General features: G+C 37.8%; 1 protein-coding gene across 3 annotated transcripts; it reads right to left on the reverse strand.

The window, feature by feature from the left end:
• Positions 1 to 566: 566 nt before the first annotated feature.
• On the reverse strand, positions 567 to 14015 carry LOC105053590 (uncharacterized). Of its 3 annotated transcripts, XM_073245850.1 has the most exons (3): positions 11661 to 14015; positions 10879 to 11044; positions 567 to 1212 (listed from the first exon to the last, which is right to left on the reverse strand). In XM_073245850.1, exon 1 carries the CDS (start codon positions 13264 to 13266, stop codon positions 11836 to 11838), a length of 1431 nt encoding a protein of 476 aa, XP_073101951.1. In that variant the 5' UTR covers positions 13267 to 14015; the 3' UTR covers positions 567 to 1212; positions 10879 to 11044; positions 11661 to 11835. The 3 variants fall into 3 exon arrangements, with proteins under 3 accessions (XP_073101951.1, XP_010933120.1, XP_073101952.1); XM_010934818.3 differs by lacking the exon at positions 10879 to 11044; XM_073245851.1 differs by lacking the exons at positions 567 to 1212; positions 10879 to 11044 and adding an exon at positions 4138 to 4154.
• Between the last annotated feature and the right edge of the window lie 615 nt (positions 14016 to 14630).

Below are 14630 nucleotides of genomic sequence, written 5' to 3' on the forward strand. Positions count from 1 at the left end.
CGGAAGGGATGGGAACAGGATGGTGATTTTGTGACCTAAGCCACCTTGAAAGTCACAGACCCATGGCAATGCCAGTGCTTCGTAGATCCAATCATAAAGAAGGAATGTTATTGAGCATGCACAATTGTTAATTCCTCTATAATCAAGACAGTTTATACCACTGATATGCAGCTAATGAATTGAAATATACTCATCCTCGTAGATGGTGGCAACTAGTGAGATTAGCTGACAATAATCTTGGTCGAAGTCCTGCCCTAATCCCAAATTCCGCTGAGCCTTTGCCATGGATAACTTTTGTGCCAGCCAAGTGATCTACTTATAACATAATTTCTGGTATCAGGAAATACCTAAAGGTTCCCATTCGGACCACATGAGAAATTATAAAAGGATTAGTGTCACATATATACCTCATGCCGGTTATAATAGTATTCTCCCATCTAAAATAGCATAAATTGATCTTAATTAAAAGAATAATACTTTATCCAGTGCAGAGGGAAGTTAGTCAGAGAACACCATCACTTTTGTTAATTTGTCCTTTTTTCTCCGATTATGGTGAATAATAGGAATCATCATAACATGGCTATAAAATAATTTCAATATTAGAACAATGGTTCTCCCTTTTTCTGCCCGACAGAAGTTGCTAAATAACAGTCCATTGATGGTGAATAGCAGTTTAATGGGAGGGTGTCACTGGATCTATATGTTAAGGGATGACTGAAAAAAAACAAAAGAGTTTCTCACACACATCCCTGAATTTTTTTTTGCATCTAATGTAAACATGTGCTTGGAACTGACACAGTTGAGTTTTAGACAACAGCCCCTCAGTCAGCACCCATTACTTTTACCAAACTTGACTTGGATAAGGCATTGATTAGAGGCCCCAGAAACCAAATTGGCCCTCCAATTCCACCCTACTCTTATCAAGGTTGATTTATGTTTCTTTTATTTTCTAATTGGAAATTTTGACTCTCATGTGTTTCCTCTTCCCCCTTCTGGTCCTTTCTTTGAAGGCCTCAAATGTCAAGAATAATCCCTTTTTCTTGCTATCCCTGAGATGCTTACAGTCCCCTAGGTAATCACCTTCCCAACATTATCTCATGCTGAACACAACCACCTTCTGCTACCATCTTCAAGCCTTTCGGCACTGAAGCAAAAATCATCTCCTCCAAGCGCTCACCATTTGCTCCGTTTCACAACCAAGATCTAGTGGATCTGCAATCATATACCTCATGATCAAAATTTCAACTCTTTAGTTCTCCCCATCTTCAATAAAGTGATGTTTAATAAAGTAACCTCTACAACATAGTTTGGCTGGTTGCAGAATCAATGAAATTATTTAAATGACAACATGACATGTTGAAAGCCATGCAGAGAGGATCTTAAAAAATCAAGATAATTTCAAAAATCATAAAGATACAGAAATCCTGAAGACTCCAAAGCCTTGCTAACTTTACAAACATGACTGACACTTGTGATTAGTTCAAACAAAGATGAAATAAAACATGTTTGATTTGCCATGCAAATAATAATATATGAGAAACAGAAAGCTGCGCTGGTGCATCATGAATGATATAACACATTTAAGTCTCTAGTCAAATAAGCTACAGATTTCTCATTAAAAAAAAAAAAAGCTACAAATTCAGAAGATGAGAATGCAGGAAAAAACAGTGATTATTCCAGCTTCCACAAGTTTCAGGGACAAACCTAGGTAATCATCTTAGAAACCATCATAATATATATGTTTGACTTGCTAAAACACATACTGAATAAATCCCATTCAGTCACTGTATCCATCTAATGTAATCTATCCAAGCTAAACACTGCCAATGGATCTAGAAAAATAATCCAATTTAAGAATACCATCATGTTACAAGGATTGTGTGTGAATAGCCTTTCCTCAGCACCCTCTAGAAGCATTTCCTTGTCAACAATGACCGGATCCCATTCAACAAGCATTTTCCTTGAGAAGTTGACTCATGGTCTACTGTACCATCCTATACCACCCGATATAGAGGTAAGATATCATATTGAGAGAAAACTGGTACAAAACCCCACTTCAAATTAGTACAAATCCCGTACCGCCCATACCAAAGCCTACCGATCCATATTGAGGTGCATACCGATTCGTATCTGAAATGTACCGACCTAAATTGAGGTGTACTAAGATAAAAATTGAGAAACATGGTTTGAGGGTTATTTCGGTATAGGATATGTATCGTACCTATACCGATTGTATCATACCGAATTGGTAAGATACCAATATGGTATCCAGTACCAAGATAGTGGATCTTGAGTTGACTTGTCCACCACTTCTCCCCAACATTGTAGCTTTAGAAAGCTACTCTATGGTCAAGGGGATGGGACAAAAAAAAGGATTTAAAGTCTATGGAAGCACTAGTTCTGACCTATTTCAATCCCCAAGCCAAACAGCAGATTTCTTATCATTCACTTACAACCATTTGATGGACATTTGCTAGGCCAAAATGTATAAATAAAACCAGCTCATACTGAGCTCATTTTCAGATGACAGGTACTGTAAATGCACCAAGCATCTCAAGAAAGTCCTTGAATAGCACCATTTCTGACAAATGGCGAACAGATCTTCTTTTGAGTAAGATTTAATGATGCATCATTAAATTTTTCTTGTTATTAGAAGTTATGTATCGTAGGTAATCTCCACAAGTCAGAAACACTCTCCTAGTGTACCACCAAAACTTGATCATGAATTGAGCTTGATCAATATCCATTTGGTCTCATAAGTGGGAAAAAAGGAGGTAGAATGGCCAGAAAGAATGGAAACGATATACTTAAAAGGTAGTCAATGTGGAAAATTTTGACAGAAGACTATGGACTAGATGGTTGACCAAATATCATAGCTAGGGTTAGAAGAGCACATGTTGAGTTACAATTCATGGTGATTAAATTAGGACAGCACCATTTTAGTTGTCAATGCAGCTTGGCAATGGTTAAAAAGTTCATACTTGTTTAAACAGACTATTAAATGATGGGACAATTAAAAATGTGTTTTAGTACTAACCCTCTCTATCCTGCTGCCCGCACCAACCCCTTTTTTCCTGCTGGCAAGGGAGGGAGTTGAGCTGGTATTTCATGATAGGATTGGGAGCCTTAAATCTCACACAAAATCAATGATGGACCTTTTAGCACCTTTTAATAAAATATACATATTGTTGATCATGTTTACAATATTTGAAATACTTAAAAACAAAAAAGATCAAGTTCATTGTGGTTTCTTATCCATGCATCAAGTAAAATGGATAGTATCACTCAATTCCAGTGCTAATATATATTAAAAGACAGGTGATATGAGAATCCAAAAAGTTGATCTTGATGATTTAGACTTCTTAGAAGAGATACCAGAATTCAACTGATTTGGATGCTCGTCAATCATAAATCCAATCAATACGTTCAACCATGTCGTCAATCCTGTCTACTTTGAGACTGAATGGAAATTAAAGTGAGTAGAGGGTTGATTGCTCTTTTAAGAGGGATATGTGACTGGTTTTAACCAAGAAAGTTATCAGACCTTTCTAAACTGATCTGTACAACAACACCAAAGGAAGTAATAGCAGAGAATACTGAAGAAATGATAGAATAACAAAAGCAGAGAGCAGTGAAAAGAGAAGAAAAACTCGAAAACAGCCAAACATTTAACATTTTTGTCCAAAACAACTTCAAAAATGAATAGCCAGCTGACCAGGATCCTACATCGCCTATTTCTTTCTTAAAATACCTCAGAGTTCTTTTGGCAATAGAACTTCTATGAAGTCCATAACCTTGAGCCATTTCAGCCACAGGATGATGCTTGAGGTCCCAATCTTGACCCAGCATGCCTATGAAGTCTAGATATGGATTATAATTTCTGGTAGGGTATTGGGCTATCAACAAAGCCAACTGTGGCCCAAAATAGAAACCAGGAATCTTTTCCCCCCTCCTTTCTCTTGTTGCACCATGTGTTCCCCGTATAAGCTCCACCATCCTTGAGAACTTCATGTCATTCTTTTCTTCCACTGCACCTTCATGCCACAAAAGGCACAGCTCAATCTTAATTGCAACAGTTCGAACCCCCAGTGGCACCTCTTCTGATTATATCAAATTTGTAAGTAATGCGCCATCTCCAAAATACTTCACATTTCCTGGAAGAAAAGAATAAAAAATCCTAGAGTTTCAAGAAGGCAAGCTTGTAGCTGACACATACTTCAACTTGAGTCTGCCATGCTTGTAAGAATCCATGTTATTTTAGGCAAATTGCTGCACCTTACTATCAAACAGTCATGGTTGACAAAACAAGATGAGGCACATCTTTGGAGGTACCACACCACATTGCATATTATCCTATCACAAAGTCACTAATGATCCTTCTTGAGCATTGAAATTATTGTTGCCTGCTCATGCCCTTTCATACAAATTGGATACACTAATTCTTTAGATTGACCATTTGATGAACAACAAATGATCAAGCACATTAAAAAATCACTTGAACACTGAAGTAGACATTCAAATAGCTTGAGCACAAATGACCATATAATGTATGGACACAACTAAAGCAGCTAGACACCGCAGAGTCATTTAAGCTAGGCATTAAGACCAGATGAAATATTTATGAAGGTTTGGAATTTGGATAATCAAGAAGCATATGGGGCTAGCTTGGATTTCTAACTTATTTACTAAGATTTGAAATCAAACAAAAAGCCATGTGATTACAGAATTGCTCTAATTATTTGGGAATTAAACTTGTGACTCACACAATGAAGTTATGAGAAAGGGCAATGAAACACAGATTAAGAAAAATAACAACAATCTCGGAAAATCAATTTGAGTTTATGCCTGAAAGGTCAACAATATAAATGATCTTACTTTATTAACTGATAGAAAACACAAAGAAAACAAAAAAGTCTATATATGATCTTCATGGACTCGAAGAAAACTCTGGATAAGTGCCAAGAAAGATAACCTAGTGGGCTTTAAGAAGGAAAGGCATCCATAAACATATATTGAAATCATTGATAACATGTATTCTGGAGTATTGCCAGGATGTGTTATGCTACAACAAATATATTTGCAGTTACAACAGGCTTGCACCAAAAATCAATTTAAATGGCATAGGCATTGTAAAATTAAGATATAGGGAGCCTCCAATTAGAAGAGGTACTTAAATTTGTCCTCAACTTGGTACAAAAAGGAAGAGAAAACCTACAGAAATATGGACAGAGGTTGTGAGAAAAGAAATGCAAAAGCTACAAATAACATCAAAGATATCGCTGGATAACAATGTTGGCAAATGAGGGTCCATAAAGCCGACTTAAAAGTTGAGATCGGAATTGATGGTTATTGTTGTGGCAAATTAGGCTTATGCAAAAAAAATTATCTAAAGGTACCATATTTATTCGATAGTGCATGCTTCATTGAGACCACGGTAGATGGTTTAAGCTTGCAGGAGTGGAGCATGGACTGAGTGAAAAAGAACATGAATTATTACATGCCGCTGGGTTTTTGCCATAACATTCTCTTGAAATTGTTTTGCATGCACATATTCAAAGCTCTATGTGCAATCTTTTTTTCCCAAGTGGCTGTAGTTAGGAAAATCACCACCAGCAACATAGTTGGGTTGAATTAGGTTCAGGTGAGGTTAGCAACCATTTAAAAAGAACCTAAATTTGACTTAATCAAATCAAGAACATGCATAATTGTACCAGACCTATATAAATTCAGATTGACTCCAGATCAATCCACATAGCACATTCAAAACTCAAAAAAGAAAGCAGAAATATTTAAAAAAGAAATAAAAGTTCACCTAATCTTTAAAACAAAACCCTTCACCAAACTTCCCACCCCCTCTTGTTCCTCACCCTATATCAGACCAATGTTTTGAAACTCGGATTGGACCGGCCTATTTGACTGATTGACTAGGGACCGGATAGGTCTCCGGCCTGAGTTGTTTAGAGATTCGAGGGCGGATAAAACTGTCAAAAACCAGCAGAATCGGACATACCAGTCCAAATTGAACATGGTTCAGTCCATCTTTGGACGCCATTGAATACCATTCCCATCTCTCTTAAAACCCGCAGTTCATATCCTTCTCTCCTCATCTGTGTATCTCCATTGCTCTGCCCTACCCTCCCTCCCTAGATCTCTGGCCTCTCAAGATCCATCATCTGGTTCTCCTCAGATTGATCATCATTCCGATCAATGATGGCGCACCACCTCTGCCTCTTCTTGTCAGTTTGGCTGGCCACATCGACAACCTTGAGGGCGGTCTCCATGTGTGCTCGATCTTGTAGACCCCGTACTCATTGAGATCAAGAGAGCGTCACAACGTCTAATTACTCCTAACGAGAGAGTGGTTGAAGTTGTAGTGGACAGATTTGGAGATTTCCAAAGGCTTCACGGAGCTGGAGGAGGCGATGATGCATTGAGACCTAGGAGAGGATGTTGCTGAGTGGAGAAGCTCTGATCCTTTCAGGATGCACTAGTGCTATTGGCTAGATAGATGAAATTGTCTTCGAAGAGATCATCATGTGTAGATGAAGTTTTTTTTTTTTTTGAGGTAATTTTGTCTAATTTTTTGGAAATTTTCTTTTTTTAGATTTTTTAAATATTTTTCATAATATTAAAAATAAAAAATATTTATGACATCAGCACATTGTCATGCTGATGTCACCGAACAGACCTACCGGTCAAACCAGTTTGACCAGTGAACCAGCTAGGGCACCAAGTCACCTTTCGGCCTAGTTTTCAAAGCATTGCATCAGACTACCCATCTATCCACCCCCATTCTCTTTGTATCTCCTAGAATACCAGTCCCTTGCATGGCCCTACCCACAACTCTTCCCTCTCCCTCCACCTTATGCCTCCTCCCTCCTTTCTTTGCCATTGAAGGTTCAAGCAACCATCAAGGTACACCAGTCATGGTCAAGTCAATGTAGAAGGAGCAATGTTAAATGTCAAGAGAAAAGCAAAAACTACAAATGCAGTCACATGCGATGGATGAAGAGATAATGTGGGTAAATTAGGGTTATGATGACTCAGGTTGAAGATGCACCCAGAAACAACTGCTAGTCATCCTTGCACAAAACCTCCCAAAGTAACGCATCTCCAACACAAACACAAGGTAAATCTCCATAAGAAGACACCCCAGTGAGACACTCCAGATGGCCATCATGAGTTTAAAAAAAGGTACAAGGTAGCACTTGACTTACAAGTGTATCCAATGGATGCAGAATTTTGAACAAATTGGCACAAGATGCAGCTAATGGAATAGACCACTGCACACCAGTCCCAAAAACAACATCACTGAAGTTACCGTAGTTCGAATTCTAAAGTGAAACAACTTCTATGACATCTGGCATCAAGCTACCTTTCAAATGCCACTTGAATCGCCTCAAACAAAGCTCAAATGAAGGATATGGTCAAATTATTGAAGTGGTGTCAGTGCAATTAGGCTCCTGAAACTATAGAGGAAAGCATGGCATTAGAAGGATCCCAAAATAGGTAGAACCATGGAATAAATACATCCTACAGACTGTCAGAACCATCTGATGGTGAACTACCTCATTGTCAGTTCACAATTTGTATGTATCCGACACAAATTGGATCTAGGATGATTGGATGGCATCATTACTGTCATCTGAAGGCATCTGATGATGTGATTGTCACATTTGGAAGAAATTTGCTTCTAGAATGCTCTTAAGGAGAGATTTATTGTTCTAGTTGTGTTAGAACTTAGCTAATTGAGTCTTAGTCAAGTACTGGGGACCCCCATGAATTCCTTCAATGTATGAGACCTAGAATACTATAAATAGGACATTTATGTACTCCTTTTTCATCAATGAAGTTAATAAAGCCATTTCCTTTAGTTTTCTCAATTTCTTGTGGTGTGATGCCGTTCAACAATGGTGTGATGCTATGGTTCAGAAAGAAGATACTGGGTTGCCAGAATTCCTCAACCAAGGCCCTGTGAAGACTAGAGGTTGGATGCCAAAAGTTTTGCAGGAAAAGTTCTAGCTTTTAGTTGACTTTTAGATTCAATTTTAGCTTCTAGTTTGATTCTCTTCCACTTCCAGTTTTCTTTCAATGTGCCACTCTGGTCTTATACGAGATAAGGCCTCTCTTACATGGATCGTATGAGGAGCAAGGAAAAGCCAAAGATGGTGGTTTATCAAGTAGATATTTTTGACAAGGAGGCATGGAAAGATGTCTCTCTCCTCCTCCCCCCAACCAAATCAATTTTGGACACTTACATAAAATTAACCAACTCAGATCAGACTATATTCAAGTTGATCCAAAACTTCATGGGTCACTAAATTTTGACCCTAATCTAATTTTCTCACGCAGGCTTTGTAGGGACTGTTAGCTCAAGAAGAGATTTCTTTATGCCCACTGAACTCAAATTTTGCAAATTTATCTCATGATTATTGAAATCCTGCTTGTTTCCTTTTGGTTAGTTGGTAACTCAAAATTTTCATTATTTTTCAAAATTCTAGTTGAGCCAATATATCTATTCAAGTGTTTTTCCTTTTGTCTTCTCCCTTCCTCCAATATTATACCAAGTATAATATATGATGTGCTCTGTTCTTGACGTAATGACAGGGTACGAAATACAAACATTAATATCTTGAGGAGTATAACTTCAACACCAACACATCCATGTGTTTATGTGTATGATATTGCGGTACTGCTTCATTCAAAGCTTTAATCATTATAATATGACGTGCAATGTTGCATAATGATAATTTTTTCACCCATGCTTTTTGGTAACACATTTTATAAGATTAAATTTTTCCCTAATTGATGAATAATCACTGTTTTTAGTATTTTATATGGTTTGTGTGTTTTATGGGATATGTTTATCAACAACAGCATGTGTATATAGAGAGCTTGTATTACATGGTCCATTTAACATGTCTGAATTTCACAAGATGATGTCTGCTATAACTGCAAATAAATCTCATTAATTCACAAGAAATGAGTTGGTCACCATATGGTGTTTTCAATCCAAAATATAAACATGCTATTTGATATTTCAAACCTAGCATTAAAATGATTTTGTTATGTTATCAATTTGTTTGCAATATTTAGTATTGAATATTCAAACCATGCCATATGCTCTCACTCATCCTTTAACATGGCACCTTCAAATCCTCTGAAATTTTGAACCAAACAACAATGGGTTAGAGAATAGCAATTGATAGAGCTCATCCAGTCACATTTTGCTTACCTTGAAATGGGCTCAGGTGAATTTAAAATATGTTGGAACATCTAACTTTTTTTTAAAAAAAGTTGGACCAACCATATCTCTTAAACAGACCAAATAAGCAATAAGAAATGGATTTTCTTATACAACAATATATCCTCTTAGCTTGGGTTCCATTTTGAGCCAAAAAAAATTACACCTACAGTTATTTTTGGCACAGTCACTTCTATAAGTAGGCTCAATCTATGCAAATAAGGAGATCTAAATGTAAAGGTTGGTTTAACTTTTCATTGTCTTTTTCTTCCATATGGTATTATCACTGAGCAACATGTTAATGTTCTTGTTTCAGCTTTAAGTAGATTTCTATTTTACTCACTACCATGGACACAACCATCGGTAGGACTATCAACAATGGAATATAGCCAAAATAGAAGCCAGGAGAAAACAAAAACGATTTTGCATAACCGATATCACAAGAAATTACTCACTTCAAAATATGATCCGTCAACATATTCTAAGTCCAATATAAACTAACCATGATAAGCATAATTCATGAACTTTCTCCGCATTCAAGACCTTGAGCTATTTCATTTGAGGACATAACACTGGACACATTCCAGCCATAAGTCAACTTTGAAGACATATGAATAATATTTATGCATCAACCAACAATTGGAAATATACTGCTGCTTTTACCCACAATCAAAAGTCTAGTTTATGAATTAAATTCCTGTCAAAATCAGATTGCTCGAATATCTCTATCTACATCCTCAAAATATGTTCCCAATTTAATTCATCCTGCTTCCTCAACTTACAGAGCTGTCATTATCTCACAGCATACCATATATGCACTCTTTAACACTTTGTCTCTTTTTATCCATTGACTGGACACAGAGCACTAGAAAGAAGCCTAGTGTTCCAGAGCAAAATAATCAAGAGTATGATTAATCGAAACAAGCACAAGCTCTGTGCATTATGCAAGAGAATGATGACTCAACGATGTATAGGAAAAATTATTTGTCATCATGATTGCACAATTCCTAAGTTGCTGGTCCAACTTAGTATCTGCATTATTCCTGGATGTCTTCTAGTAAAACACATTGCTATTTTTCAAAAACTAAACATTATAAACTGACCCCCCCTCAAAAAAAAAAAAAAAAGGCCTGGTCCTAAGAGACACCCATATAAATCTTCATTGAGCAATGGTATTGTTCACTTCCATCCACAACCAAGTTCTCATAAGCATGCACATACAATTGTATGACAACTAACTCTGCAAATACAATGAAGGTAATCATACTATGACTACAAAATAAATTTTACTTCACCACATCAAACTATTATATCACATTCACTCTCCTCGAGTTACATGAAATAGACACCTATTATATGCGTGCATGTGTACATTTGTATATGTTTGATGTATGGGGATATGGCTTGCGCATTTACACAAGGATATAATTTATATGCCTTATGTAGTAGAGTGGTCACATGAACACAGTAAAGAAGCATGATGAATCGAGAATCACAATAAATCAAAAGCAAGTCTCGGGAAGAACACTCAAGATAGAAAGCAGCACCCATTTTTTCCAGCTACTGAGGACAAAACATAGTTATTGCAATCAATATCAATTAAGAAATTAGAAATGACAAAGACAGATTGATACCTAGTGGTGGTGGTCAAGAAAGAATAAAGCTGCAGATAGATGAGAGAACAACGAGAACATAAATTTAGACCAGCACCTATATATGGGAAGCAAAGAAGTGTATGATTGGTACAGTGATACTAATGGTATAGTCATTTGGCCATGAGAAATCCAGGAGTACCAAAACCTGGAAATAAGATAAAAGAGATGCAAAAATAGAGCCATAGTACAAGTATGAAACACAATTAATATTAAAGAAATCAAGACAATAATTTGGGTTCAACCATGAAAAAGAGGCTTTCTTGGGAAACAAAATACAAATATAAATGCTATCAAACCGAACTTTAAGAACTTTTCTTTCTTCAATTTGATAAAAGCAGCCATGGTGCACAGAATGGCAGAGAGCTGACATCTCAGGCTACTTGAATTTTCATGAGGTGAGACATAGTATCCTAATTTATTTCAATATTCCATAACACTAAGTTGGATCAGAAGCAGTTGATCTAAACTTATGTGGCAAAAGGGGGAAAAAAGAAGTGTATTTGTCAAAATTAAAAAACTGATATTCACCAATAACTTTCAAACTCTCATTCAAGTAGATCAGCTTCATTCACTTTAAGGGAGCTAATTATGATACATTTAGCAACAAAAGAGTTATATTTGATAGCAATATTTCATTATTATCGGTCAAAGAAACAAATATAGATTACACTAATATTCCTAATACAGACCTGTATACTGTACATTAGCCGACATCTGGAAAAAAAAAAAAAGAAAAAGAAAAACGGCATGGTTGTACTTACACAAAATGCTGCAACCAAGCTACACAGACTCTGGCACATCTTTTTCCATCTTCAGAGTCATAAAGAGCACTCAGCATCACATAACACTTTTTCACAGCGAGCAATGGACTTGGACTGCACATAAAATAAGTGTACCATGTAAATTTAGCATCCTTTGGGTATAGTGCTGTTGCTTTCAGTAAAACCCAAAGATGCCTCTGGCAAATGAATGTGAATTTTTCGCCCTACTCTTGCTTGCGGTTCTGCTGCTTCTTAAAGGAGTTAAATAAAAGCGAAGAAGTCCATTATCTATGTTCCCAGGGGAAGAGTAATGTACACTCCGGCTTCGACCAAGCCCGTATGCCCTCTTCTTTTGCCAATCAGGTCTAGAATTATGAAGATCACCATTAGCAGCATTTATAATTCGGTTTATGCTCTGGCTTGTTCTAACAGAATTGAAGCCATTCCCATTATACTGTACTCCACCGACAGATCCTGCAGTTTCCATACTCTTGTCCTGCCGGCCTTGCCAGGACTCAGACAGAGACCTCTCCAACACATGTTCACGCTTCTTTACAAAATCCCTGAAAGGACTTGTCATACTGCGATCCCACACTCTACTCCACCTGTGGGATTTTTTTCTGCTGATATCCGAAAATTTGATATCTGAATTAGATTCTTTGCAACTCTGCTCTTTGCAATGGCTTCCCAAACTACTTTGTGATGATAATGTTCTATCATTATCAGTTTTGCTAATAACACAATTATCAGCAGTTGGCTTATGGTCTGAACATACAATTTCTTCAGGTAAACTTTTCTTTGTCCTACCACAACCATCTCCACGTTCTTCAAGGCAGGCAAATGAACATGCTAGTGCCTTGCTCACCATTGAACCATCCCATGAATGTCTAGGTAATTCCCAGTATGAGGTCTTGCTGGAATCATGAGACACCCTCCAGTCACAAGAATGCCGGAAGTCAGTCTTGCTATCCAGCTGTTTATCCCCGACTCCATCACTCAAGTTCCTGTGATTCAGCTGGTTCTTCTTGAATGTGCTACTCTTTCTCCATCTCAATCCCTTATTTGGCAGCATTAAATTCAACCAAAATGGCACGCCTTTGCCTTTCAATTTCCCATCTTCTAAGGACTTGACTTTCCTGCCAAATCCAGCATTATCACTAAGATTGCCAGTGGCCTCGGAATTGTTCTCTGAAACCCTAGAGCTCACCTCAACCTGAACATTCTTAGAACTATTCACGTCATCGGAAACACCAGTTTTGCATTCATACCCATGTTCTGAAGACCTGATACTCCCAACACCTGAATTCTCTGTCACAAGCAGGTCTTTTGATGGATTTTCCTTGCTAGCAATACTGTCAGCATCATCCAACTGAAATAAAGATAGCAGAGTCTTCCTTACTCTGACCTCCTTAGGCTTCTTATCAGCACCAGGAACGGCGAAGGAGACCTCAACAATTTCACACTGGGAACCATCCGAAGGTTTCAAGCTCTGTTCCGCAGAACCAACACTTGATAACCTTTCAACCAAGCATAGTGAACAGAAACCAGTGAAGAACTGAGACGGGTGCCTTACACACCTAGAAAAGGTGCCATTTTCTGGGTTCATCTCAACAAAAAGGGGCAAAAACCTAATCAAATCACTAAGAATCAAATATCTCAAGAATAATCATCGCCAAAAATCCCCCAATCACTGAAATCGGTTCAGAAATGGAAGAGAAACCTAATTACAGAACAGGGCTTAAGGGAGGTAAAAATTGAAGCTTCGAAGCAGAAAAACAACCAAATGGCACAGAGTTTTTAATAAAATACCAGAAATATAGGCTTCTATTACACTAAATATCAGAAGGAAAGAAACCTATAAATCTAAGAACACTGGAAGCTGGCCAAAATTCCGCAATTGTTCACCCTAAGATACCCAAATTCACTGAATTTTAAAGATGAGACAACCCCCAAAACGAAACATAACTGAGAAACCCAAGATCCCAGAGGCAAATAAAGTGACCTAACCCTTGAATGAATGAAACCATAAAACGAAAACCTCTAACCGCCTGCACTTAAAAGGAACATAGAACCCTCAGAAGATGAATACCAAAAATGAGCCCAAGATTCCACGGATTTCGCAGAGACATGCGAAAAACAGCGGAAATGGAAGAAACCCAACAAGAATCAGAGCTCAAGCAGAGACTTTTCCACTATTCGACAACAGGAAGCAACGAACAACGTCAACTTCGATGGAAATTGCTCCAGAAATCGAAGCCCCAAACCCTAGATCGCAGCTTCCCCATGCATTTGGTCGAAACCCTAGAAGAAGCAATCCGCATCAACGACGAAGGTTCTCTGCGATTCCCATCGCTGCATAAACCCTCATTTAAGTCTTCGGCGGAACCGTCGAGGAGTGACTCAATTACCAATTTACCCCTATAGCTTAGTAAAACTGTAAAACAATAGGAAGACCACCGCGTCCTCGCCTCTGTAGATCCGAATTGACTATAATACCCTCCGCCGGGTCTGCGATGTATTTAATCACCACCGTCCGATCAAATGATCGTCACCGTTGGAAATTTGGAGGGAGGAGGGTGAGAGGTAGATATGTAATTTAGTCGGCTCATGGCAGCTCGGGGCACAAGGGTAGTTTAGGTAGTTGGCGAAGGGGAGCTCCACCTCGGATACTGGCTCGAAATGAAGGAGTGATTACATGCCACGTGGCGTGAGCGCAGGACCTTCTAGGGAGCCGTTATCGAGTTCTGAAACTGTCGGGGGTGGCCCTTCGCTTTTTTGCAATTATTTTAGCATTAATCTAGGCCCCACCAAAATAATTTAAATTTTTTAGCTATAAAATTTAGAGATACCATACCAGCAATGGAGTCCTCTAATTTTCGGTTGTATCAATTTAGTTAACAAAATAAGAAAAAAAAATGAAACCAGAAAATCAAATATAATTAAAATTTAGACGACATGATTGCTGGTACT

The sequence above is a fragment of the Elaeis guineensis genome, chromosome 11 (assembly GCF_000442705.2).
Source record: "Elaeis guineensis isolate ETL-2024a chromosome 11, EG11, whole genome shotgun sequence".
NCBI lineage: Eukaryota > Viridiplantae > Streptophyta > Magnoliopsida > Arecales > Arecaceae > Elaeis > Elaeis guineensis.